Raw genomic sequence first — 25,483 nt, 5'->3', positions numbered from 1 at the left:
AAGATGCCCATTCAACAAAACAAATGGGAAAGGTGCCCCTCTGAACTTTTTTATCTCCCAAATGCTTTGTTCCGAATTCCGATGCCAATTCTCAACCGGGTCTTTCAACCCGACCGGAGTCAGCACAACCCGGTACTTCTTCACAAGTGATTCCACTTTCCTTAACACCGGCATTCTTCCTAACGTTCCCAGACTCGGGCTGAAGTGCTAAAGTTAAACCGACTGGTCCTTCCAAGTTCCAAATGCAACTAATTCTGGTGGGTGACCAAGAATCTGGTTGGCTGGTTTTTCTGGTTCGGCAGATCTCACAAATGGACCCACGGTCCATTCCATTGGCCAGGATGCCCACCACGTATTTGGTATAGAATCTGTGTCTCCCTAGTTGTTCAAGTCATTCATGTCCCCCATAATCCAACCCAAGTCCCAAGGTGCCAGCCATTAGTTCCATTCATGAATCTCAAAAAGAAAGAAACCCAAAGATGAAAGATGGTCCCTGTCATTATTGAACTGAGCTTTCCAAAGATGGGTCTCAATTTTCTCAAAATTCGGGATCCCAAAAGAGAATTAAGGTAGGTGGTGTTTGCCATATCGTTCGTTACCTTGGAGCCATTTGCAAAGCAAGTAAGCAACTGGTTTAGCTTTTGCTCGTAGAAACTTTTTGCTTTTTTACTTTTCACATTTCAATGTTTCGCATCATAATTCATTTGGAGTGTAACAGCAACGCTATAAGTCAAGCTATTGTTTCTAATAATTAAATAAATCCCTCATCCATCCCCTACACTTACAGAAAATTGTTTTGTCTCTGCTTGTTGTTTCAAATAGATTCCAAATTTCAGGGCTGTGATGTGACAATCCTCACTAGACTATATATGTCACTGCGAAAAAACCCTTGATGCGCTTTTAGGGACACAAATTTCCCATTCTCCACTGGGCCAAACTGGGCCCAAGTCTTTTTATGTCCCAGAACAGCTGTAGCTGAATCTGATTTTGGGCTGGACCAAAGTTGCTATCAATGCCTGCCTCAATGTTGATATCATAACAAACACTAACACTATTATATTTATTCCATCGTTATTCGTAAATGTGAAGGAATTAACAAATCGGGCCATGCCCAGTTCATCAGTCCAACCCAAAATCGGACTACCAACCAACCACTTTCAGAGGGTAGGGACTAGGGACAAAAAAAAAACACAGAAACCCACCCAGCACTTTGACAATGTACTACTGTAGTAGTAGTAGTAGAACACTAGAACCCCCGCTGCTCACACAACCATGGTCCATGGACCGAAGTCTGATTAGAGTTGGTTGTATGGTGTAAAACAACCAATGATACTATGCGATAAGACCCAGGAGAAGAAGCTGAGTACTATCTTCATCACCATCGATCATTCTCAGATACGATTCATCTTAATTTAATTGGACCACAACACAGTCACCGATGCAAATATTCCACATGCAGATTGACAGCTAAATCCGGTGGTTTTGCATGTTCCAGCGAGATTAAGAATTGACCAAGAAATGTCGTTTGACCAAGCATAGCATTAGCAACCTCCAACCACAGCTGGAGCCATTGAGCCAAGGACAAGGAGGTAAAATAAACGATAGGATTCTTTACTGTTTTCGGTGGCAGTGAGCGAACCAGAGATCATTCAGAGTTGCAGTAAGAAAAGAACAAAAATAAATAAACGACGAGATATCATGCATTTAGCACTACACGTGTACCCATCTGCATCATTATCTAGTGGGCCATACTTTCCGCATCCCAATCTGGTCCACCGAAGGAGTGGCTCAGATTAATGAGCAGACGCATTGGGGTTCCATGATGTGAAGTGTCAAGTGCCTCTCTCAAAAAGAAGAGAATGGGTTAGTTGGCAACCAGGAAAAAATATGAGTGTAGAACAGCAGGGCCTGTTTGATAGTTGGCATTTGTGTCAGCAAAAGATGTGTAGCAAATAGCAACTAGCAAGCAAGCTTGGGGTTGAAGAGAAGAACCAGAACCTCTTCACACACACTCTCTCTCTCTCTCTCTCTCCAAAGATCTCAATAAAATAAGTGAAAATATTTCAATAACCAAAAAGTTGGATTGGGGAGGAAAAGAGGTTAGGTTTTGAGATATTTTAGCAGCAGGAGCAGTTGGCACTTGGCAGTGGTTAGTCTGTCTTTAGAATCATACATTTCACCTGTTTAGCTTTCGCAGGTAAGCAAGCAAACCCCCCCCCCCCCCCCTCCCCTCTCAGTCTCAACGATCCACATTTCCTCTTTTACTGATTCTGATTTCTCCATATAACCCGGTTGGTGATTTGGGGTCTTTTATTTTTGTATTACTAGATTTGGACTAGCATTTGATGCGCTGAGGGTTCTATCACACACCCATTTAGGGGATATGTAACGTAATGATCTCCGCTGCAAGCTTGGAACTCCACTGAATTACTTATTCCATTTCCTTTGTAATTGAAGTAGAGTAGGTTTTATTTATTTATTTTTAGATTAGCTTTTTTGGGAAAATCTCTAAAGGGTTTCTGCCATCCTGAATTCTGATACTGCCCTTTTATTTGTTGTTGAATTTGAAGTCTGAAACTTCACCAACCCTATAGCATTACTAGGGTTTCTGTTGGATATTACTTTCAGCATCTGTCTTTGGTTCAAGTTTCATATGCTCCTCTCTTGGGGTTGAACAACGGAGTTTTAAGCCTATCTGGATTGAGTCCATGGTTAATTGATTACGGGATGCTGATATTTCGTTTCTTTCAAAAATAAAAGAAAAAGGGAATCTGCTTTCCCTTTTTTTGTGAGTTTGGTGAGCTGTTAACTAATGCCATTCTTTTCTTGTTTGTCTCCTTTATGCTCTGAAAGGTTCACTTTCTTGTCTGTGGGGCTTTTTTTTTTTTTTTTTAAAGAAACATTAGTATAGACCTGATTTAGGGTTTCAGAAAGCAGAGGTAAGTTGCTGGTGCTGTGTAGATTATATGCCTGGTGCACTGGATTTCGCCTTTTCCTTTGTGTATATAGGATGCTGTAACTGAGGCCATCCTTTGCTTTAATCTCTTCCTTGCTCTATAAAGCTGCCATGGTTACTTGTTCCTTGTTGAGTCCTGCAAGTTATTATCAGCTGTTTTTAGTCAAACCCACTTTGGCTTTTATTTACAGAGCTTCTATTTTAAGTTAACTTGCTATTTCAATTGCATTTCCTGGTTTTGGGAGAAACTCTGAATTAGGGTCTCTTTTTTTATTTTTTCGTGGAATAGGTTGAACTAAGTAGATTGTTTTGAACTTATTAGTCTCGTTTAGGGGACATGGGTGCTGGTGATAACGGGAATCTGGGGTTCCAACAGAGAGGTGGAGGTCTTTTAAATTATCCATCTTCAGGGATGTACATGCCTGAGAAGGTTGTTGGGATGACAATGAGCACGATGCCCTTGTGTAAACCTTCCAATCTAGTAGACTCATCGTTCGGTTCTGCTTGGAATCCATTTGTTTCACAGGCACAGAACGTGGAGTTTCAAGCTTCTTCAATGGCATCTCGTCAAATTGTTACTTCTCACTATGGTGTTGGCTCGCTGGAAAACCAAGGAATCAGCACTGATCCTCACCTTGTTCAGTTTCCATCTGATGCTAACCTTGTTAACCTAGTACCCAAGTTACCATGCTTCGGCAGTGGGAGCTTCTCTGATGTGGTTAGTTCCTTTGGTTTGCCTCCGTGTGGCCAAATTGTTAATTCCGAGTGTCCTTCTGATTGCCCTTCCTCGAATAAGGAGAATGGTACTGAGATAACCTCAACAAGTCCAAGGGATGGTGTTCATGCCACGGTCTTTCAAGAAGACCACCACCATATTTTAGACGAGGGAACTGGGGGGCCTTCACCTAATGGAAAGAAAAGGAAGAGAGTGCCTGAGAGCCATTCTCAACTTGATCCCAGACAGGTAAGCTATGTTATATTTTTATGGTCTTTTATTTTCAAGATATTGATGTTTACTCTTGTGTCATTTAAGATGCTAGTTTTTTTGTTTTTTATTTTTTATTTTTTATTTTATTTTTCATGGGTAACAGAGTGAGATTGAACCGCAAAGAGAAGTTTCACAGGAGATACTAGTTGGTCCCAAGGAGCAGGACGACAAAAAACAGAAAACGGAGCAGAATGCAGGCACTAATTCGCGTTGTAAGTTAACAGGTAAGCAAGCTAAAGACCAGTCCCAGAATGGGGAAGGTCCAAAGGAAGATTACATCCATGTAAGAGCCAGAAGAGGCCAAGCTACCAATAGTCACAGCCTGGCAGAGAGGGTGAGTTTTTATTATGAGTTATCCGTGCTTCTCATGGTGGATCTTCCTTGTCTTTCTTCAGATTTTGAGCATGTGTGTCTCAATATATAGGTTCGAAGAGAAAGGATCAGTGAGCGGATGAGATATCTTCAAGATCTTGTTCCAGGATGCAACAAGGTACTTTAAGGGTTTAAATTCTGTATTTTTGTGCTTGTGAAAGCTCCTATTTAGCTGCTTTTGACTTTTTAATTAAATTGCTGTCATCTACAATTATAGATTACCGGGAAGGCAGTAATGCTCGATGAAATTATCAATTATGTGCAGTCACTGCAACGGCAGGTTGAGGTATGCTACATTCTGAAAGCCAGGAGGTTTATATATTATGAGAAAAGTATAGTCCATGAACTCCTCTGTACCCTTACCAAGGAAAGAAGGGAAGAAGAAAAGGAAAACTCCACAGAATATGGACATCTAGACTAACTGTTCAGCACATAATGATCATATTCCGAAAATCAATTCCACTAGATGCCACTGATAGCTGTTTTATCTGTCATTTTCGTTCTTTTTTATTCTAACTCTTGAACCAATTTCTGAGCCATCCAAGTTTCAGCACTAAAATGAAAGGCGTCCACTTGATCTTTTGGTTCTAGTCCTTGGGAGTTAATTCCCTGACAGAATATGAAGCTTTTCTTTAATGGGAAATGATATCCTATCTTCCATAAGTTGATCACTTAGCTTCTGTTGCTCAGCATTTACTGACCATTTGGATGTGGACTGAGCTCATATCTGCTGCGACCATTGTACAAATTCTTGCAATTGCCCAATAATACACAGACATGATTCCATTTGTTTTAAAATTCGAAGAACCGGGTGATCTGCTTTTTTATTAGATCACCAGTTTGTCCTTGTTTTGTTCAGCAGTCACAAGAATATGCACTGACCATGGTCGCAGCAGATGCTAAAACACAAGCGGACCACCGCAAGGTCAGTTAATAGTGTTTTAGCTCTCTTTGCCCAAGTATGGAGATGATTTCTTTATGATGGACCTATTGTTATATTTTCCGTGTCATTCTATGCAAAATTAAAGGCTGATCCTTAGGATTTTCTTCACGTTTTCCTTTCAATGACTGGAATCAATAATTTAGCTTATCAAGTTGTTTACCAGAAAAGAAAGTTTGTTTCGTAATTTTATTGCCCAATTGTTGTGATCTAAAGGGAACTATATATTTTGTTTATGCAGTTTCTGTCTATGAAACTTGCCACTGTCAATCCCGAGATAAACATTGATATAGAACAGATTCTTTCAAAAGATGTAAGTAAGACTGAGGTAAATGCTAGATGTTCTATAAATAAAAGGTTAAGCATAAATTTTCTAGAGCTTGTTACGAATTTTATCAAGTTCATTTCACTGTAGATTCTTCATTCGCGGGGTGGCAGTTCAGGTATTCTTGGATTTGCTCCAGCAATGAGCTCTTCTCTTCCACAACAACACATCACTCAGCCGGATGGAGCCTTTCTAGTCCAGTGTTCAAATCCACAGTTAACCACCATGTCTCAGGTAAGCTGAAGGATCTCCTTTTCCTTTTTCCTCCACTCCTCTTGTTTCTTGGTCAGAGAAAATGATTCAAGGCCTCTTACTACAGGCACCTAGTGCATGGGAAGATGAGCTTCAAAATGTTATGCAATTGGGGTTTGTTCCTAATCCAACTGTGGACAATCTTGAGCAGAATGGTAAAAGAAGGGAAACAGTTGGTTTTAGATTATTTTAAGTACAACTTGGATTTATCCTGAAGGTATTTTACGTTTTGCAGGCTGCATGAAGGTGGAGCTATAAATGTGAGTTTTGAAGGGAAGTTGCATCCCTTCTAACAGGAAGCTTCAACCAGTCTTCATTTAATTACACACTTTCACTACAAGATCAGTAGGAAAAAAAAAAAATTAAGAAATTCTTCGGAGCTGTATAGTCCATTGCTCCTAACAATTTGTTCTTCGAGTTTTAGCAGAAGAAGGTGACTTCATAGGCACAAACCGTGTATAGTCAGACAGCATAGATGACTTGATCGGGAGAGGTGATTGTTTTCATGGATGTTATAGTATAGAGGTTGTATTTGATATGCTTTATTAGAGTTTTCAGAATCTGTAACAAAAAGATTGTTAATAGAGTGCACCAAGTTAAAAAATGCGTTTGAAGCTCATGGGTCCATTGTGAGAGGTGATTGTTTTCATGGGTGTTATAGTATAGAGGTTGTATTTGATATGCTTTATTAGAGTTTTCAGAATCTGTAACAAAAAGATTGTTGATAGAGTGCACTAAGTTAAGAAATGCGTTTGAAGCTCATGGGTCCATTGTGAGCTTGATTTGGGGTGCATTTCATCTGTTGAAAGCCTAGCTTTGTTTGTTTGTGTTTAAAGACCTCTAATGCAAGTTGTGTTTGTACTGGTAAACAAGATGCTTACGTCAAGATTAATGAATGAGATTTGGTTTCAAGTATTAAAGTTGTGCTTGCTTCGAGTTGTTAGCTTTCTTCCCATTGTATTCGTAACATAGCCCACATGCGATTCATCGGGATCCATCCATTTCAACGAGCGCAAAACTTAACGTTATGGTTTAAGCATTGGATGGTTTAGATTATTCATTGATAAGCGACATCCGACATGCATGGTACAGGCTGAGAGTTGCAGTTCTTTATTCCGTGTCTCTCGGATGATCTTTTTCTGCTGTCATTTTCTCAAGTATTGATTATCCGTCGGTGCGGCTTTGTGGGCTTTGTGGCTGTGTTCCTTTGAGATTCTATTATTATTATTATTATTCTAAGCATAAGCAACCAACATATCTGATAGTCTGGTATGCTGGACTCCAGATTTTATTTGGACATGGATAATTGGGGAAAAGAAGTCGAAGTCATCTCCCCATGAATTTAAATAACATGTATTGAAGATATTATCAATGTACAGTTTGAATGTAATACTAGCATCCTGTTATACATTGAATATACAACGGGATTCCCTACAATCAAAAACTCTGCATTCGGAAAGTAGGGGCATCCTAATGGGATTCCCCACAAGCAAAAAACTCCACAAACTCGAAAAAAATGTAAATTTAGTTGTACATTGGCAACATCTCCCATTAATTTGATATATATGTATCAAGGATATTTCCAATGTATGGCTTTATGATATTTGTGCAGTGTTTTTACTTTGCAGAAGACCCAGATTTAATGACAGTTTGGATTCCAAAAAATAATAATTTAATTTTCCTCTCTCGGTTATCTTGCCCACGATGAAAATTCAAAATGTAGTCTCATACCACACATTACAGCATGTTTGTTCGAGTTTGTTGGGAACAAAGAGAAAATTAGATATCAAGGAACAGGATTAGGTTTTGAAGGTTAATATTTTTTAAGTATAAACGAGAATGTATGCATATGAGAAGGCAACATTTGAGTTTGAAACAACAGTCTTTAGGTTGTAATGCTGCTATGAAGAACTAAAGATCGAAAATCGGAATTAATACTTCGATGAAGTGTTAATGTTAAACAATACACAAGATCCTAGAGCTAGGAAGGCTGAAGGCATCACGAGTTGAAAACTAGTCTTAAGCTAATAAGAGGAATCAAACAATTATGCTCAGCTTCAGGCGACATAACCAAACTGGGGCTGCCGAGCTACACTGATTACGAGGTATTCAACAAATAACATTGACAACTGAAACTGAAAGTGTAGATATATTTTGACATCCAACTTTCTTAAAAAAGGGGGGGGGGGGGACTTATCTGATTCGGTGGGAAGTGTTTTTAGGCTTCTTAGCCTCTTAAGATACGTTTGGTTTGTTAGAATAAGGTGTCTAGAATTAGGTTCAAATTTTGATTGGATGGAATCTGAAGCTCGTTTCTATTCTTGGTGGAATATCAATCCTTCATTTGAGGAAATGTCCCCATCCCTTAGGAATAGGAATCCATTCTAGACGATTCTGAGGTAGGCAGTCTCTGTATTCCATGAAACCCCCCTTATAAGTTTGGCTAGAAAGGTGTTTTCTGAATCAATAATGGAGATCTAAGCTGAATTATAAGGATTCAATCTCCCAATTATTGGATTGGTTTTTTCACAACTCTTGAAACCTACATTGACTATCCACTCATAGGGGATGTAAGTCCGTGTGTCTTCTTTTCTTGCTTCTTTTTATCACTGTTCTTCATTCATTTTTTTGGGTGCCATTCGAATCTGCATTTCTGGTTACCAACATAAATCATAAGACCTTTCTTTACAAACCACATCCACTTAGGGGTGACCATGGGCCGGGCCAGGTTCAGGGCCTATGACTGTTAAGAGCCAATCCATCCACTTGTCCCTTGGACCAGCATCTTACTAGTCCCCACCAATAAAAAACCTCCACGCAGCAGCCCAGCCTCTTAATTGAAAAGGTAACGGGAGTCCAGACTAACGGCAGTCTTGCACTCCAAACCAAATGAGATTTCAATTCTATTAAGACCTGTTGTTGAGTTGATATTTTCTCTGGCATAACCAGGTATATATCCCTCCAGTCTTCTCCTCATCTTCTTATTCTTCTTTCACAGTAAACACACAAGCTTTCTCCGACATATTCAACTTCTCTTCTTTGTCTACTTTCTTACTCCCAAATTTTGTTTGGGCGAAAAGATTGCTGCTTATTTTCTCTTCGTGTCTCGATTTCATGTAGGCATCTAAATACTCCCTGTTTAAGGTGCATTTGTTCAAATGCAAGCTTGGGCAGCTAACTAGATTAATTTTAGGCCATATTTGGTTCAATTCTCATTCTTTCTTATTCTTACTTAACATGAAATACTAAAATGAAAAAGAATGGGTAAAATTAGGCAGAATAAGAAAATATTGCTATTAACCAAACATTTTTTTTGTAAAAATGAATTCTTTTCAAACTGACAAGTGTCCTATGTTGCATATTTCCATTCTTCAAAAAAAATTGTGTTGGTATTCACAAACCACCAACCTAGGTCTCCAATAGTCAATGTTTATCGATTGGCATAGATGTTTTGTGAAATTACTTTCGTAAAGTTCTTTTCTAAAAGTACTTTCATAAAAATGCTTTTATAAAAGCACTTTCATAAAAGTGTTTTTATAAAAATACTTTCCTAAAAGTGCTTTCGTACTTTCATAAAAGTACTTCGTAAAAGTGCTTTAGTAAGAGTGCTTTCATATAAAAATACTTTTATAAAGTAGTTTGTAAAAGTACTTTAGCAAAAGTAAACATCTATGACAATAGTTATATAGGTAGAGTTTCCTCAGAGAATGAAATGAGCAAGATGGGACATGATTATTTTTCATGCTGTAGATTAGTCAATTTTTGTGCCATGGGGCCGATTTTTCATTCTAAAAAGAATGTGGCCCATTCTTGCCCATTCTTGCCTAAAATGAGTAGGAATTAAGAGAATGAGGCGTAGAGCAGTGAACCAAACATGGCCTTAGTTTCCTCGTTTTTTTTTCTTTGGTAATAGGCAAGAATTTTGTAACCAAACACTCTAATATTATTCATTCTTGCCCATTCTTGCATAAGATGAGCAAAAATTAAGAGAATGAGGACAGAGCAGTAAACCAAACATGGCCTTAGTTTCCTCATTTTTTTTTTTGGTAATCAGTTTCCTCATTTGTTTGTGAGATTTTTTTGCCTGTTTGTTTTATTGCTGATGGTATTCATTGTTAGATTAGAATGAAATTTATTGTTAAAAATCTGAGTTGAATGTGTATGTATTACCTTGATACCTAGATCTTGAATCTTGAATATGTTGAGGAATATTTTGTCAACGATTTCTTAATTTGTAAATTTATTATAAACGACTTATGGTGGCCTCTGTTCTTTCATCTTGTTTATATTTTATATTATATTATTTCTTGGTTTTGGCATTTCATTTAGTTTTCTCTTAAATAAATTATTTTGCTTTTCCTTATTTTTTTTAACTACTTCTAGAGAGTATTAAAATAATGATGATATTTTTGATCCCTAAGTCATTTTGCTCAAATTTGGAAACCAGTGTTCTATCTACTAAAATCCAAAAGATTTAGACAAAAATGTTTACATTCTAGCATGGAGTAGAATGTATGAATATATTCAATTTTTTCTTTGGAATTTATATGGTGGCTTTACTATGACTGAATATTGAGTATCTTGTTAATTGTAGAGAAATACAAAGAATTTCTTGGTGCAACCCAATAACATTTGGTGGAGAGGTTGAGGACTCGGATCATATTATGCAAAGGCCAAAAGGGTGGTTCGACAAGGTATTCAAGGATGATTGATTTAATTGAAGTGTGAAGTTAGAACATTAGAAGAGTGGCTTCAGGTTTTACATGTACAAGTTGAAGATTTTTGCAGGGAGGCTGAAATTGTTAGGCGAGTAAAGATGTATTGGTATTTTTGCAGGGAGGCTGAAATTGTTCGACAAGGTTTCTAAGTATACTATTAGATCATATGGTTTAAAAATTTTTTGTTCATATAAACAAAATTTAATTTATATGTTATCAAATCTTAATTCTAAAGTTGCAATTATTTCTGATGTTTGGACTTCTAAATTTAACATAAGTTATATTAGTGTTAGCGGTCATTTTATTGATGAAAAATGGCTTTTAAATAAAAGAAATTTAAGTTTTATTGAATGGCCACATACTGGCCCAGCTATTGCTGCAAGCATTTTAAATATTTTACATGCTTATGGAATTGAGAATAAATTATTTTCTATTATTTTTGATAATGCTAGTAGTAATGATTTCGTAATAAATATTTCAAAATCTCAATTAAAATCATGTTTAAATGGTAAATTATTTCATATCAGATATGCATGCCACATCTTAAATTTATGTATTCATGATGCTTTTAATATTATTTCTACTCATATTTTTAAAATTATAAGTTGTATCATATATATATATATATATTTAAAATTTATGGAGCAAGAAAACAATAATTTAAATATTTATCTCATAATTATGGTTTAAAATATAAACATTTTATATTAGATGTTAAACATAGATGAAATTATACCTATGCTATGTTAGAAAGTTGTATTTCTCATAAACAAATTCTTAGTGATTTTTATAATGCAAAAATGCCTAATTATATTATATTTGAGGAAGACTGGGAAATGGAAATTTGTATAAGAGATATTTTAAAAACATTTTTATGATGCAACTAATGAATTATCGGGTATTTATTATCCAAATAGTTGTAATTTACCTTATCAATTAATGGCAATTAGTGATTGTTTTGCAAAATATAGAAGTAATTCACAATTTAAAAGTATTGTTGAAATAATGGAAAATAAATTTAAAAAATATTGGAAGAACATTTCTTCCCTTTATTGCTTAGCTACAATATTAGATCCTAGGATTAGGAAAGATGGTTTAGATATTTTACTTAAAACATATTGTGAAAGTATGAATATTGAATTTGGAATTTGGAAATGAAAAAGAAGAAATTAATAATTTATTATTTGAAATGTATAGTTTATATGAATCTAAAGTAACGGGAAATAATTCTACAACTTTTGCCGTTGTATCTTCTACTTCTAAATTTGAACTTGAGCCTAGTAGTAGAAGAGAAAAACTTTTTTATTTAATAAATAGAAGGCAGAAATCTACTACCTCAACAAAAAGTTCATTGATTGAACTTAATTTTTATTTACAAGCAAACTTTTCTTCTTTAGGTGAGGGAACAAATAATTTTGATATTTTAGCATGGTGGAATGAACATTCAAAAAATTATTCAGTTCTCGTCGCCATGGCACACATGATCTACTAACTCCTCTGGTGTCTACAGTTCCATTAGAGTCTTGTTTTAGTGCAGATACTAGGGTGTTGGATGACAAGAAAAGTTGTATGAATGATGAACGTATAGAGATATGCATCTGCTTTAAAGATTGGCTGGATGCCGAAGATGAATTACAAGACAAAGGAGGGCATGACACTACGCCCAATATTTCACCTCAAGCAGATGATGAAAGTCATGATTCATGAACAATAGTTGTATAGCATTTTTTCAAATTATTATAAATTTTGTTTAATTTTATTTAATTTATTTGCTATTTTTCAACAATGTAATTTTGTATTTTCAATTTGTAACTATATTATATTTTTTATATTTTATTAATTTATTTTATTTCCAATTTTCATATTTCATTCATCCAAGTGTCCAACCATTGTATGCTTTGGTAAAGTATATGTATCATTCAAATTCAAAATTGTTATTCCATTTTTTTCTTCCAATTTGTATCATTCAAATTTAAATGAAATAAAATTCCAATTTGTTATTCCATTCTTATTTGGTAAAGTATTTTTTCATTTATTTGTTAGATTTCTCGTTTCTTATTTTTCAAATAGTTCTTACTTCCCAAAGCCTAAAGGCAAGTTAAATATTTTAGTTTTACACTTTTACTTAGCAAAAAAATAATAAAATAATAAAAAAACAAAAAAAAGGTAAAAAAACAATGTGGCCCGATTCAGCCCATGTCCAAGGCCCGGCTTGTGGCATGACCCAAGCCCGACCAATGCTCATGGCATGGCATGGCACGGCTTGGGCCCAAATGGGCTTGGGCCATGAATGGGCTGACCGCCCAAGTTATCTTTGGGGGGAGGCATGTTCCAGGACGGCAGCGGGCCAGCACAACATGATTGCCTGACACAGATCATTTTACACCTCTATCGGTAGGTCACTATTTAAACTTAGGTCGACAGAAGCAGGTTGCCTTTCATGCCGACCTGATGTCTTGTCAGGTGGGGTTAGGGCAATTCGGTAGAAGCAGGTCACCTCCTACACTGACCTAAATTCCTACCTAGTTCGCAATTCGATGTAATAGGGTGGTGCGGAGATCCCTGTTGCAGTTGTGAAGTTTACGAAGCGGTATACTTAGATAATGCCATGGTGTCAATTAAGTGTTGTAAGATGCCACGTGTTATGATGTGATTGAAAAACCAAATTACCCCTCCTCATAATCCAAGATTGTCGTTAGTCTGGACTCCCGTTACTTTTTCAATTGAGAGGCTGAGCTGCTGCGTGGAGGCTTTTTATTGGTCGGGACTCGCAAGATGATGCTGGTAGATGCTGACACCAAGTATCTTGAGCATTGTAGTAGGCCAGCACAGCCCACAGCTAACAAAAAGACCACAATATGACTTAATAGACGAGGCCTCTGAGAGCCCCAAAACATGTGTGAACCTCATTTGGGCTTGAGAAAAGGGCCCTTTACAGGACAATAGGCTTGCATGCAAATCAGGAAACAACAGTCGAAAAGAAAAGGACAAAAAATATAGATAGGCTTGGAGTTGGCTCAGTAGCTCTATTTTGGTTGGATGATTTCGAGGAAGGTAAAAGCAAAACACTACTGCCTAGTGGGGGATGAAGTTATTAGTGGTGCAATTCAACAAACAGCTTTAAGGTCGTCTCATACGCAATGGCCCTCGAAGTTGTTGGTATGTGGGCAGAATGTGATATATAGGCCCTCGATTCCAAGTGTGGAAAAACGTTCTGAGCTAGTGATTTGATTCCAATTCTATTATGATGATTTTGATTCCTCAAAAAAAAAAAAAAGGGATTAAAGCAGGTAAAAGAAGAGTTAATTACGGCCCAGCTCCATCTCCATCATGTTTGGAGAATCCCAGTGGCTGCGCAGGGTTCACGTCTGGACTGCAATGTTGCTTCATGCTTCCTCCTGGGTGTGTTCGAGCATGTACCTCAATTATCTGGATTGGAGCAATTGAATTTCTGGGAACATGGGGCTCAGGCTAGATTCTGTTGTTATAAAATTCGAGGAATTGCTTCATGAAGTCTGAATCTACATTCTACACTTAAAAGGAAGGGTTGTATAGATTGTCTGTTATAGGGTGGGTGGCAGGAAAGAGAAGTAAAGTTAGAGACAAAGCGGGCGGTACTAATTAACTGGCGCTTTTGATTGATGTGTATGATTGGGACCCCAAACTCCATTGTGCGGTTTCCCTTCCTGAGAACGAAAGCTCCGACTTAAGAAGGGAGTGGTGCTGTGCTGCTATGCCTCACTACTTTCACTCATTCACCGCTCAGGCGCTCAGGTCAAATCAAAGTAGCTGCTCTCCCTAAATCCCTGATTTGGTGGGACACCAACACCATTTAATTGAATCTTGTTTTTGTTTTTTTTTTTTTCTTTTTTAATTTGTTAACTCGCCACGGATTTCATACTTGTGCCTTGCATTCTTCATACCAGCATGCAACTATGCAAGTGTAGAATTTTGACAAAGGACGGAAGCCGAGGCCTGACTGACTGAGGTTGGAAAATGGAAAAGAAAGAGGAAAATAGAGAATGAAGAGAAATTAGAATAAAAGATACTTGTGAAGCAATAATTTATGGGGGAATGGCCAAGGAAAATTCCATGTAATTTCATCCATCTGTTGTCCACGTGATGCACAAGCATGCCAAGTCTGTAACGTCCGATTGATATGGCCCACACCACCACCACCACCGGCAGCAGCAGTAATACCCGAAGTACAGGCCAATTGATCTAGTGATTCTGAGTGTCTTTCTTCATTAACTAGTTAGAGCTAATAATAATTTAAGTGTGGTCTCAGAGTATAATATGGATTTTTGTGCCCCTTGTATAGTATAGTCATAAAAAAAGGAATCTAGGAACAGGGAAGACGAATAGCTAGGACTGACTCTCTACCCATTTCTACCTGTGAAGTGATGAGTGAGAGGATGGAGAGGTTGGGGAGAAGCCCCAGAAAGAGGGAAGGAAGGAACTTAGATTCACTTACTAATTAGACAAACCCGATATTAATTGTTTAATATAATGGTGCTATACTGTAGTGTTGATGGAGGCTGGAGGTGGAGGATCTGAGATCTCCTATATTGCTGAAAGAAAGAAAGAAAGACGATCGTCTGGTCAATTATTGCGTTTCAGAAATCGAGAAAGGCTGACATCCAAGCTAGTAAAGGAATCAGGATGCGCTTTGCAAATTGCAAGCAGACACGATCAAAGCACTCCATTGATAAAAACTGAGCTGATTATTGCGACCCATTCATTATTCACTGACAAAACCAGTGAATCACGAGCGACCCTAGCTAGTGTAAAGGTCTCCTTCTCCTTGTTTTTAGATTAATTATATAATAAAGCCTCCATAGTCCATTCCAACCTAGTAAGTCTATTCATCTCATCTCTCATCTCTCTACTACTGATACATTATACATACTGGCTTCAACGGTTCAAAGTTCAAACCTACATCCTACTCAGCCCCAACCCCCCAAAGGGACAATTATCTCTGAGACTCTGAGGCCCGAGCGATCATGCATCATATATGCAGATTCCTTTATATATAGATGCGGTGAACCTTCCAACTTCCAAATTAAGTATTCAAATTGAAATTGAAAGCAGTGGCGTGTGGCGTGGGCGTGGGTCCTGGCCCCTGATCCTAGACATGTGGGATCATACGGAAGGACTCAGCCCGTAGTATTTTCCCGGTCCCATAACAACCAAGATAACACTAGTTCCATATAATAAACGTCCAAATTGATCTGACAATCGGGACTCCCGATCGCATCCTATACTAGTACCACTAGTATTTATTGACGACACATCTGACACCCACCCAATGATCCAACCAACTCAACACAGAACGGGGCTTGGCTTATTTGGTCATGGATTCATGCCGATGGCCAAAATAATAGTATGCTGAGTATGCAGCAGTCTACGGGCTGCATCTGCACCACTTGTTTCTCTCTCTCTCTCTCTCTAAATATTCTGAATGTATTTGTATAATAATGATATATATCCTCGTTATTAGTTATTACCATTAACCTACGGCCTAAAACCCAATTGGCTCAGTGCAGTGGAGCTTGACGGGAACCCAAGCCTTCTCTGTCTAGGCTCTCGTGACTCGTGAGACTCTCACAATATGTAAACTAGTAGTTAAATGCTTGATGGCTTTATGGTCAACCAAACCTGTGGATTGTGTTTCCTCCATGCGTCTGATATATTTAAATACTTCTCCGTCTGCCGCATCTTTAGTTAATTTGTCCTAAATATCATACCACATTCGCTTTGGATTTCTAATTACTTGCTTACTTTGAGTTTCAGTGTGAGACTGTAGGTTGAGTTGAGTCACAAATTCATTAATAATGTCCTTTTCTCCATATATTCCAGGCTTTCTCTCCAACAGAATAAACAGAATATGAAAGCTTGAATCAGCAACCCTATAAACGATGCATCCAAAAAAGAAGTTGGGATCTGTTCCTTACACCGAAAGTTCTCGATACATAGTGGGATATAGCCATGAGGTCAGTGTAAGGAAAGGTCTATGAGAAATAGATCCCAATTGGCAAAAGATAGGAGAAGAACAGAAAGGTTCCAACTTGCTCCTCCCATCCCTGTATCACACACCAAGTTGATGGGCCATCTTTTAATTTTACATTACCCTGCAACAGGAAAGAGCCCATAAATTTTGGGATGCTACCCTTGTATAGTTTGGGCTAACCTCCACACAGTCACAGTAGTTATCTTGTATGACTTTCTGATCACGTGTTGTTGTTCATGCTTGTGGTTTGAAACGCAAATTTACTATACGCTAGCTGTGACTCATTCCTTTGCACTGTATAATTTGGTAGGTTGCATTGTAGGAAGAGCTATGTACGTAATTTTGATTGGATTAGGAAGCAAGGAAGCGGCAAAATGCAACACAGATAGGTCCAGAAGAGAGACTGAAGCACAAAGCTAGACAAGAAATAGCATCTTTAAGCGAGACCGGATCTGCTCCTCACTCATGGCGTCTCACACCGACCTTACAGGCACATCCTACCCTTACTTGTGTGTTATTATTTATGGGAGATGTTCCCAATGCACGGTGGGATATGCATGTGCAATCTTTGTGAAGCGCCCTGTGTGAGGAGCAGAGCCCAATTCTAGTGTTGAGGGGCCCTTTGGAAGAATAAAACGGTAAAGAGTACCTTTCCATGTAAGGTGGTCAAGTGGATACAATTAATGGGTCACGTCCAATTCCCACTCCAAACGTGACCTTGTCCCATCTCTCCCTATCCATTGTGTCTACTGTTCCCTAGCTACTCATGCCCCAGGCAACAAAATTCTTTCTTTCTTTTTTAATTTCTTTATTATTTTATGTATTGATGTGTCCACATAAAATCCCACAGATATGAGAGATCATATCATCCATCACTTGTCGAGTATAATCCCTCCAACTCCTTTACTACAACGCTTAGCTGTTTGATTTAACTGGTAAGGCTTGTTTGCGAGTGAAGTGACATAATTTTTGGGTTAAGGTGCTTTGTGGGTCATGGCCCACGACCATGACTGGTGGGCTGCTGTGTGAGGATGAGGAGGAGAATCCGTGACCGTGAGAGGGAGATGTGGGGTGGAGGGCCTCACCTAATAGTAGTTATTAAAAGTAATAATTGAGGAAAAAAAACCCAAATAAAGTTAAAAGTCCAATAAAGAGATGTTGGGCTTGTCTCAATAGAATTCAGGTTACCCCTTTTGGGGGACGAACGACCAAACAATAATAATATGTTGGTTTGCGGACATTCATGTTAGGCCTTTGTTTTTCTTTTACGTAAGTTAAGGACCGACCCCCTAAAGGCTAAAGTCCTCCTCGTTATTGGCGTAGTGTCTCCAGATTGCACCTGATGAGACAAAGATGGTGGGTACTGCCTACTGGGTACAAGCCTACCACCAGGAGTCGGGTCGGGTCGGGTCGGTCACATTTATATATGTTCAGCCCAGTAGCAGTAAGCAGTAGTAGACACCCATGTACCCAAGCCAGCCCGGAGTTGTTGGCAACCGTCTTGTGTGAACTGAACCTGAGATATGCGGTATTATATCTTGTTGGAAGCGTGCTGGAATGTGTTCTATCGTGAGCAGATCCCAATTCGCATCTTTTGAATTTTATGTACTGCTGATATGGTGGTCATGCCAGCGTCTGGCGTGAGTTGGATAGGTGGCGGGGCGGTTAGTTCCTCATTTAAAGAACTTCCATGGAGCTGGTTTTTGGGCTCCATGGGGCTACACCATTATGTTGAAAATGAACCTAAAAGCTGAACCATTTTCATCTGTAGGTCACGGATCAATTGTTCAACAGGTATAGTTCATTCTCCAAACCTTTAGTGAGATTTGATACCAAATCTACGCTACAATTAACAGGAAATTTTACCAATTAGCCAGTTGGCACCTTGCCATAAAGCTGGTACTTGTATGAATAAATGTTTGACAAGTTACCAGCAAGAGAAAAAGATACAATTTAGAAAAAGGGAAGGGACAACTCACAACTCTCACTAACTATGATTTGTATAAATCTGCATGCTCTTTCCTTTTAAATATTTCCGATGGAACACCAAAATAAAATAAAATATATTGTAAAGTGGTGCACTCGCTACTTGCAAACAAAATGAGTGTGGCGAATTACGCAAATAACGCCAAGCGGACCTCCACCGCTCCACGTCACTAAGGTTGCATTTTTTTGTGGAATAAAAAGGGGAAAAGAAAAGGAACATTCTCTAATGTTGTTTTTTATGTGTGTGTGTCAAATATGACTCGAATTTGGGTGAAATCGATTCTAGCTTTTTTACATACGTTTGGACTGACCTGACCGAGTTTTTGAGTGTTAGGGTTTAGGGATGGTAATTTTTCCTATCCCGACGGGATTCGATTTTTCTGATCCAATGGGGTTGTAAAGAGAATGGGTATTAATAGGAATTCTCGATTGGGGGTAAGGATTGGGGATGGGATTGAGGTCTCCGCTTCGACCCCATTTATATATATTAAATATTATCTATATTAAATATATAATATTATATATATATATATTAAAATAAATTTAAAAAATTATTTATAATTTAAAATTTTTATTTTTATTTTTCAAATATTATTATCTAAAAAAAATTTAGGGATTCGGGCCCTCGCAGGGAATCCATCCCCGTTAGGGATTGGGAATGGAGGATAAATTTTATCCCTGGTGGGGATTAGAATTGGGGTGGGGGATGGAGAATATGATCATTGCCCCGGAGTCACCCCATTGCCATTCCTAGTTGGGTTAGACCTGGTCAAAAAATTCAAGACTGCTAACTTGAGTTGGGTTTGGGTTAATGTCCTAGACCCAACCCAATTAAAACTTGCAAGGTGTTTGTACAAAAATATATTTATAAATTTGTTCAAACCAGACCAACCTTCCCTGGGCTGACCCAACCCAACTCAAGTCTGAATTGATTTGGGCCTAGGTTTGAAAAGTCAAGCTTCACCTTGGGTTGGGTCATGTATCTTAGGTTTAGTCCTAGGCCAACCCTCAACTATACCTGTTCATGGGTCGGGCGGGTAGCCCGACAAGTCGACCTGACCCAAGACGGGCTTGAACATGAATTTTAACCGATGGGTTTTACCTCGAGCCTAAAAGCCAGGCTTGACTATTTTATGGGTCGGGCTCGGGATTTGTGAAAAAAGCCTGACCCGGCCCGACTTTTTAAAGTTTCTTCTAAACCCTAATTTCCTAAAATTGACTAATCCTTTCCCACTTCCCTCTTTTCATCATCTTCTCAGTTCTCCTCACTCTCACTCTCAGACTCTTAGAACCGATGATGAACTCAAGCACCGTTCATTCTTAAAGGCGAGCTCAAACTCTTGGGAACCGGTGACGACGACGAACTCAGGCACCGTTCTTAGCTCTCCTCACTCTTAGACTCTCAGGAGCCGCCGAACCGGCAATGAACTCAGGCACCATTCACTCTCAGAGGCAAGCTCAAACTCTCAGGAACCAGCGACGACGGACTCAGGCACCGTTCTCAATTCTCACTCTCAGTTTTCCTCACTCTCAGGCTCTCAGGAACCGAACCGGCGGCGAACTCAGGCACTGTTCACTCTCAGAGGCGAGCTCAGGAAAAGACGACGAACTCAGGCACTGTTCTCAGTTCTCCTCACTCTCAGACTCTCAGGAACCGAAATGGTGACGAACTCAGGCACCGTTCACTCTCAGACTCTCAGGAACCGAAATGGTGACGAACTCAGGCACTGTTCACTCTCAGAGGCGAGCTCAAACTCTCGGCGAAGACAACGAACTCAGGCACTGTTCTCAGGGTCCGTTTGGTTCGTGATCGGAATCGGAATGGGAATCCCTTAAAATCGAAATCGGAATGGTCTACTCCCCACCTGTTTGGTTCAAACAGGAATAGGAATCGTATTCCGATTGATGTTGTTTGACTCATCAAAAGGCTGGAATCGGAATCAGTCTTGATTTCCAATTTTATCTCTAATAAAAATAAAAAAGCAGAAAATGCATGAAAATACCTGAAATTATGCAAAAATTGTAGAAATTGCAAAAAATTGTATATTGCAGAAATTACAAGAAAATCAGAAAATTGTAGAAATTACAATAATTTTGCAAAAAACTCAAAATTTCTAATGGTCTCAGTTTGAACTTTGAATGAACCGAGCAAAAAATCAGGATACAATCGAAACAAAAGAAGTAGCTAAATGGTAATAGATGGAGAAATAAACGAGGAAATTACCTCCACTGGCCTTCCTTTTCACAGTTTTTCTGGAGGCCGGCCATGACTTTCTTCATCAAGTCGGACACAGTGAAGCATTTGAATGAAGGTTTATGATCTGCAAAGTCTGATGAGTTGTCAGACGAGAGGAGATTAACTCGCTCCCTTTAGAGCTGCTGAGAAGAGTTATTGGAGGAGAGGTACGATTCCTCGTAGACCATCTTATAACTCGGAATGTACTCTTGGAGCATGTCGGTGACCTCCTTGAAGCGCCAGAGGTAGGGGAGGGATCGAGCTTTGAGCTCCAGAGCCGACTCAAGACGTGGAGAGAGGGCAAGAGCGGCATTGAGGAGGTTGAGGGCCGAGGCGATCTCCTACTGCTCCTGGGTTGCGATTAGTAGTCGAGCGTCTTTTACATATTTGTCTACGACCTGAGAAGAAAATGCATGTCAGTTAAGATGGCGTTCCGGTGTAATCAAACAATGCCATTGAATAAATCGATCAGAAGGAACCCAGAAATAAAGGCCTCACTGGTGAGGATGGGTCAATTTGAAATCGTTCAAACCAAACCAAAAGCAAGAAGAAAACCCGAAAAAAGAAGATCATCTAAGTCGACCGCAGGGCAGTCCGAAAAACCCAAAGTGAAACACCAACAGTAGCAGCAGGGGAGGGAAGGTGATAAATCGAATCCCCCACAGTAGATCATCAGTAAGAAAAAAACGAATAACGAAACATAGAAAGTGAAACCCACCTTTCTCTTGTGAGGCCACCAATGCTTCTGATTTCGATTGTAGGCGGAATGGAAATCACATTCCGGGGGAGGGGGTCGGGAATCACATTCCGCCTATTCATTCCCATTCCGGTTGACCAAACATCCGGAATTGGAATGACCCATTCTGATTCTGATTCCGGTGTCTTATTCCCTAGAACCAAACAGACCTTCAGTTCTCCTCACTCTTAGACTCTCAGGAACCGAATCGGTGATGAATTCAGGCACCGTTCACTCTTAGAGGCGAGCTTAGACTCTCAGGAACGGGCAAAGAAAAAGCAATCATTTTGTTAGGTTGGGTTTCGGGCTCGGACCCGAGTTTTGGACTTTTTATAAGGGCCAAACTTGGGCCTAAGTTGTAGGTCCGTTGGTCGAACTGGGTTCGGGCTTAAACCTGAAAAAATTTTGTTAATGAAGAAAGAAAGCCAACCCGAACCCAACCTTACTCAGCCCATGAACAGGTCTACCCTCAATCCTACCAAACCACCCAAATTGAATCCTGAGGAGATGGGATGTGAAAAAGCTGGGGTTAAAGTTCTCAATTCTTGGAAAATGAAACCACACAATTTTTAGTGTGAAAATGTGGGGAAGGAGGAGGAAACTAGTTTCACGTAAAAACAAGCACATTCCTTATAAATATTTTTGAGGCCAACCCAAAATGGAACTATTTTTATCTAAATGAGAGACTGGTATGTTAGCAATTCAATTGCTTAGGTCAAATAAATCAATTTATTATATTAAACATAAAACAAGTATGATGAATAAAAACTAATTTTTGTTAATGACGAAAAAGACTAAATGAAAACAGAAATAAAACACTTAAGAGAGTTCATATTTGACCTATAAATCATAGACCGGATCAAAGGATTTAATCTTTCAACCACTTAGGTTATATGGATCAACCCCTAATATCATAATTATTCAAAGGAGGAAGTTTTGTATAAAAATGAAGTAAAATCACATCATGATGTTACAACACCATCATCACTACACTGCCCTACTATCCAGTGATTGCAAAGGCAGGTGAAGGAGAGATAAATTAATGTGATACTTATCATTATAAACATAGAATGACGAAAAATATACTTAAATGGAAACAAAAATAAAACAGGAAAGATTTCATATTTGACCTATGAATCATATTATAAATCTTGTATTTGTACTGTACATTTTATTTGTATTTTTTTGAAATTGGGCAGGAATACAAATACAAATATATATAATATTAATATATACAAAATACAAGGTTATGCATTCTACATATTTATATTTATATTCTTTTATTTTCTTGCATATGTTGTGAAGGCAAATTATAAGAATAAATGCCTAATCAGTGCTTGACTTTGACAAACAGTGCTTGACTTTTTTTCTTTTTAATTGTTCTAGTGCCTACAAACAGTGCTTGACTTTTGCATACGAGAGTTGCGGCTTTGTGTAAAATAAATGTCAACCGTCTTCCTTTTCTTTTTCTTTTCTTTTCTTTTCTTTTTTTTTAAAGAAAGCATATCTAAAGTTAGGTCTATATCCAGTACACTCCCCCATAAACCCATATAACCGGAACCAAAGGAAACAACCTCCATTTATAAGACCAACATTTCAACATTTTCAACCCAAGATTAAACCATTTGGTTGATCCATCGCCTACAATTAAAGAATTCTGCAACCATATCACTACCAAACTGCTTTTATATAAAAAATAACTACTGACTTGATTAACTCATCCGGTTGGAGTGTGAAATCTTAGAGTTAAATCCAATCAACAAGTCATGGGTCAAATATTAAATCTCCTTTGTCTGTGTTTTGTATTTTTAAAAAGCTTTTCATCGTTGATAAAGTATACACATTTTGTTCAGTGTGATAAAAAATGATATCAGAGACATGCTCAATTTTTATTATAAGTTTTCTCTAATTTATGGGATTTTATAAATTTTCTATTTTTATATATTCATCTTTTAATTTTTACTACAAGTTTTCTCTCTTCTTCATTTTGCTAAAGCAGAAAATTTTTGATAGATTTGAAAGTCAAATCTTGTTTCTTTCTAGAAGCTTGACACAAGTTTTATGGGTACTTTTGGAATAAAAAATCATGGATTTATGCTTTCAAACATTTTGCTTCTCTATTTGTATGGTTACATTACCATTTTTAGATAGAAATAGGGGTGTCAGTGGTATTCAAAAATCCGATTTCAAAATCAATACTCGACATAATCAAATTGAATTCGGATAATTCAAATATCTAATTAGTCGAATTCAAATATGACATGATTTGATTCGATTCGATAAATATCCGAATTTGACTTATTATTTAATTTTTATATATAATATATAAAATTTATATATAATAATTAAATTATATAAATAAAATATTTATTAACTTTCTAAAATAATTAATTGGTCAAAATCAAATTGAATTGAGTATTCAGATATTTAATTGAATTCGAATTAAAATACTAATTTTCAATATTTGTTGGATATCGAATTTTTTAATCGGATTGAGTTTAGATATTGCTTGATTCGATTCAAATTCAATCTATTTACACCCCTAGACAAAAATCCTAAGAATTCTTAATAGAAGGTTGAATTGTTTGCAAACTATAGGGTGTTTTAATAAAATCTAAACTATGGATAGGTCAGATATTGTAAATCCATGACAAATGTGTTTTTGTAAACAACCCACTGTTTTATATTAGTGTAATAGCACATGATATACATATCTGCAAATAAGTAATAATCATATGTGATATATAGAATTTAGATTCAACTTTTATAACTTATAATAAATTCAAAACAAGTTTCCACTTCTTTCTTTTTTATTTTTTTACGTCTTAACTGGCAAAGGATATCATTAAACATTATTTAATGGACACATTAAAATTCAAGCCTCCAAAAGAAAGGAAGAGAGGACCGCCCAAATAAAAGGTTTAACTAAAGATAAAGCGAAATTGACTAGTTTATGAGCCACCTTACAAAACTTATGCACAAAAAACCACCGAATAGTTGGAGAAAGACAATAACATCTATTCACAATCGGCAAGAATAGTGTTTATTCGCCTCATCCGGTCAGATATTGGATGACAACCTTAACATCTCCTTCAACTTCAACTTCTATTTGGGCAAATCCTATTCCCACCCTTGGAACAGTCCCTTGCAATCTTGTATTGGAAATATCTCCCATGAAATAAATCATATAAATGTGAAGACATTCTCAAGGCATGAATGTTCGAACAGGCTTTGTCCTGACTGAAGCTGGACTACTTAAACACAACAGAATTCAGCTTCATCTATAAAGCCAACAACATAGCTTACCAAAAGCATCTCAAATCGCCTTATCCACCCATTATATATAATATAGATATAAATATAAATGGCATATGATTATAAATCTAATATTATAAATAAAAGTTATTGACCCATAACCCAGACCAGCCCGACTGGGATTATGGCCCTTCTCACGGGTGTTAAGCCCAACTCATGAATCATGAACACCCCTGCCAAAAACCATCCTAGGCAAAATGGCAACACGAAGTTGCCAAATGCCAACATCGTAGTCGCATGGTCGCACCCAATGCTCGATACCATTTGTTCCAAGAAATAGGTCAGAAAGCAGGTCAAACAAGATCTAATGGTCGTTATTTTTTTAATACGTTAATGATAAAAAACAAAAGAAAAATTTATAAAATAAAAAATCCGTTCCTTCGAACGGAATCGACGGATCAAATCTTTAGAAAATAGAAATAGAGGTATAAACTAAAAACTAAAAACTCATCATCCACCAGCCTTTGAAAATTGAAATAAACAAGTAAAATAAAATAAATGCACATCCTTCTTTTAGACACTGCTGTCACTATCCTACGCCACATATGCGCAGACGATGCATATTCAATTACCATGCTCCGCAGGCCCAAGTTAGTGGGTATTGACCTCCATTCTCTCTCTCTCTCGTCACTCCCCTTACTAAAACTAA

The 25,483-nt window shown here is 37.8% G+C and overlaps 1 protein-coding gene and 1 long non-coding RNA gene across 28 annotated transcripts; one reads left to right on the top strand and one right to left on the bottom strand.

The window, feature by feature from the left end:
• The first annotated feature begins 1,916 nt into the window (after positions 1–1,916).
• Positions 1,917–6,753, top strand: LOC148847736 (transcription factor bHLH74-like). 27 transcript variants are annotated; one of them, XM_088950106.1, is made up of 11 exons: positions 1,920–2,197; positions 2,329–2,390; positions 3,483–3,920; positions 4,048–4,278; positions 4,369–4,434; positions 4,534–4,602; positions 5,179–5,241; positions 5,498–5,569; positions 5,672–5,815; positions 5,901–5,988; positions 6,069–6,753. In XM_088950106.1, exons 3-11 carry the CDS (start codon positions 3,513–3,515, stop codon positions 6,089–6,091), a joined length of 1,164 nt encoding a protein of 387 aa, XP_088806232.1. In that variant the 5' UTR covers positions 1,920–2,197; positions 2,329–2,390; positions 3,483–3,512; the 3' UTR covers positions 6,092–6,753. The 27 variants fall into 27 exon arrangements, 21 of the variants coding, with proteins under 21 accessions (XP_088806233.1, XP_088806231.1, XP_088806228.1 ...); XM_088950104.1 differs by having other exon boundaries at positions 5,176–5,241; XM_088950101.1 differs by having other exon boundaries at positions 5,176–5,241; positions 5,498–5,584.
• A 13,814-nt stretch (positions 6,754–20,567) lies between these two features.
• On the bottom strand, positions 20,568–21,510 carry LOC148847735 (uncharacterized). Its single transcript, XR_016101039.1, has 2 exons — positions 21,282–21,510; positions 20,568–21,181 (listed from the first exon to the last, which is right to left on the bottom strand). It is a non-coding gene; the product is annotated as an uncharacterized LOC148847735 (long non-coding RNA).
• Between the last annotated feature and the right edge of the window lie 3,973 nt (positions 21,511–25,483).

Source organism: Nelumbo lutea, chromosome 6, assembly GCF_056320005.1.
Source record: "Nelumbo lutea isolate HS-2025 chromosome 6, American lotus-T2T, whole genome shotgun sequence".
NCBI lineage: Eukaryota > Viridiplantae > Streptophyta > Magnoliopsida > Proteales > Nelumbonaceae > Nelumbo > Nelumbo lutea.
The sequence above is the reverse complement of the archived record's forward strand: the minus strand, read 5'-3'. Positions and strand labels throughout refer to the sequence as shown.

What these genes read in the sequence shown, in the direction of transcription:
- LOC148847736 (XM_088950094.1), top strand. Translation starts at nt 3,294, where the DNA reads ATGGGTGCTGGTGATAACGGGAATCTGGGGTTCCAACAGAGAGGTGGA. An exon ending in AGTTAACCACCATGTCTCAG is followed by an intron (nt 5,816 to 5,900) that starts GTAAGCTGAAGG and finishes CTCTTACTACAG; the next exon opens with GCACCTAGTGCATGGGAAGA. An exon ending in GGACAATCTTGAGCAGAATG is followed by an intron (nt 5,989 to 6,068) that starts GTAAAAGAAGGG and finishes TACGTTTTGCAG; the next exon opens with GCTGCATGAAGGTGGAGCTA.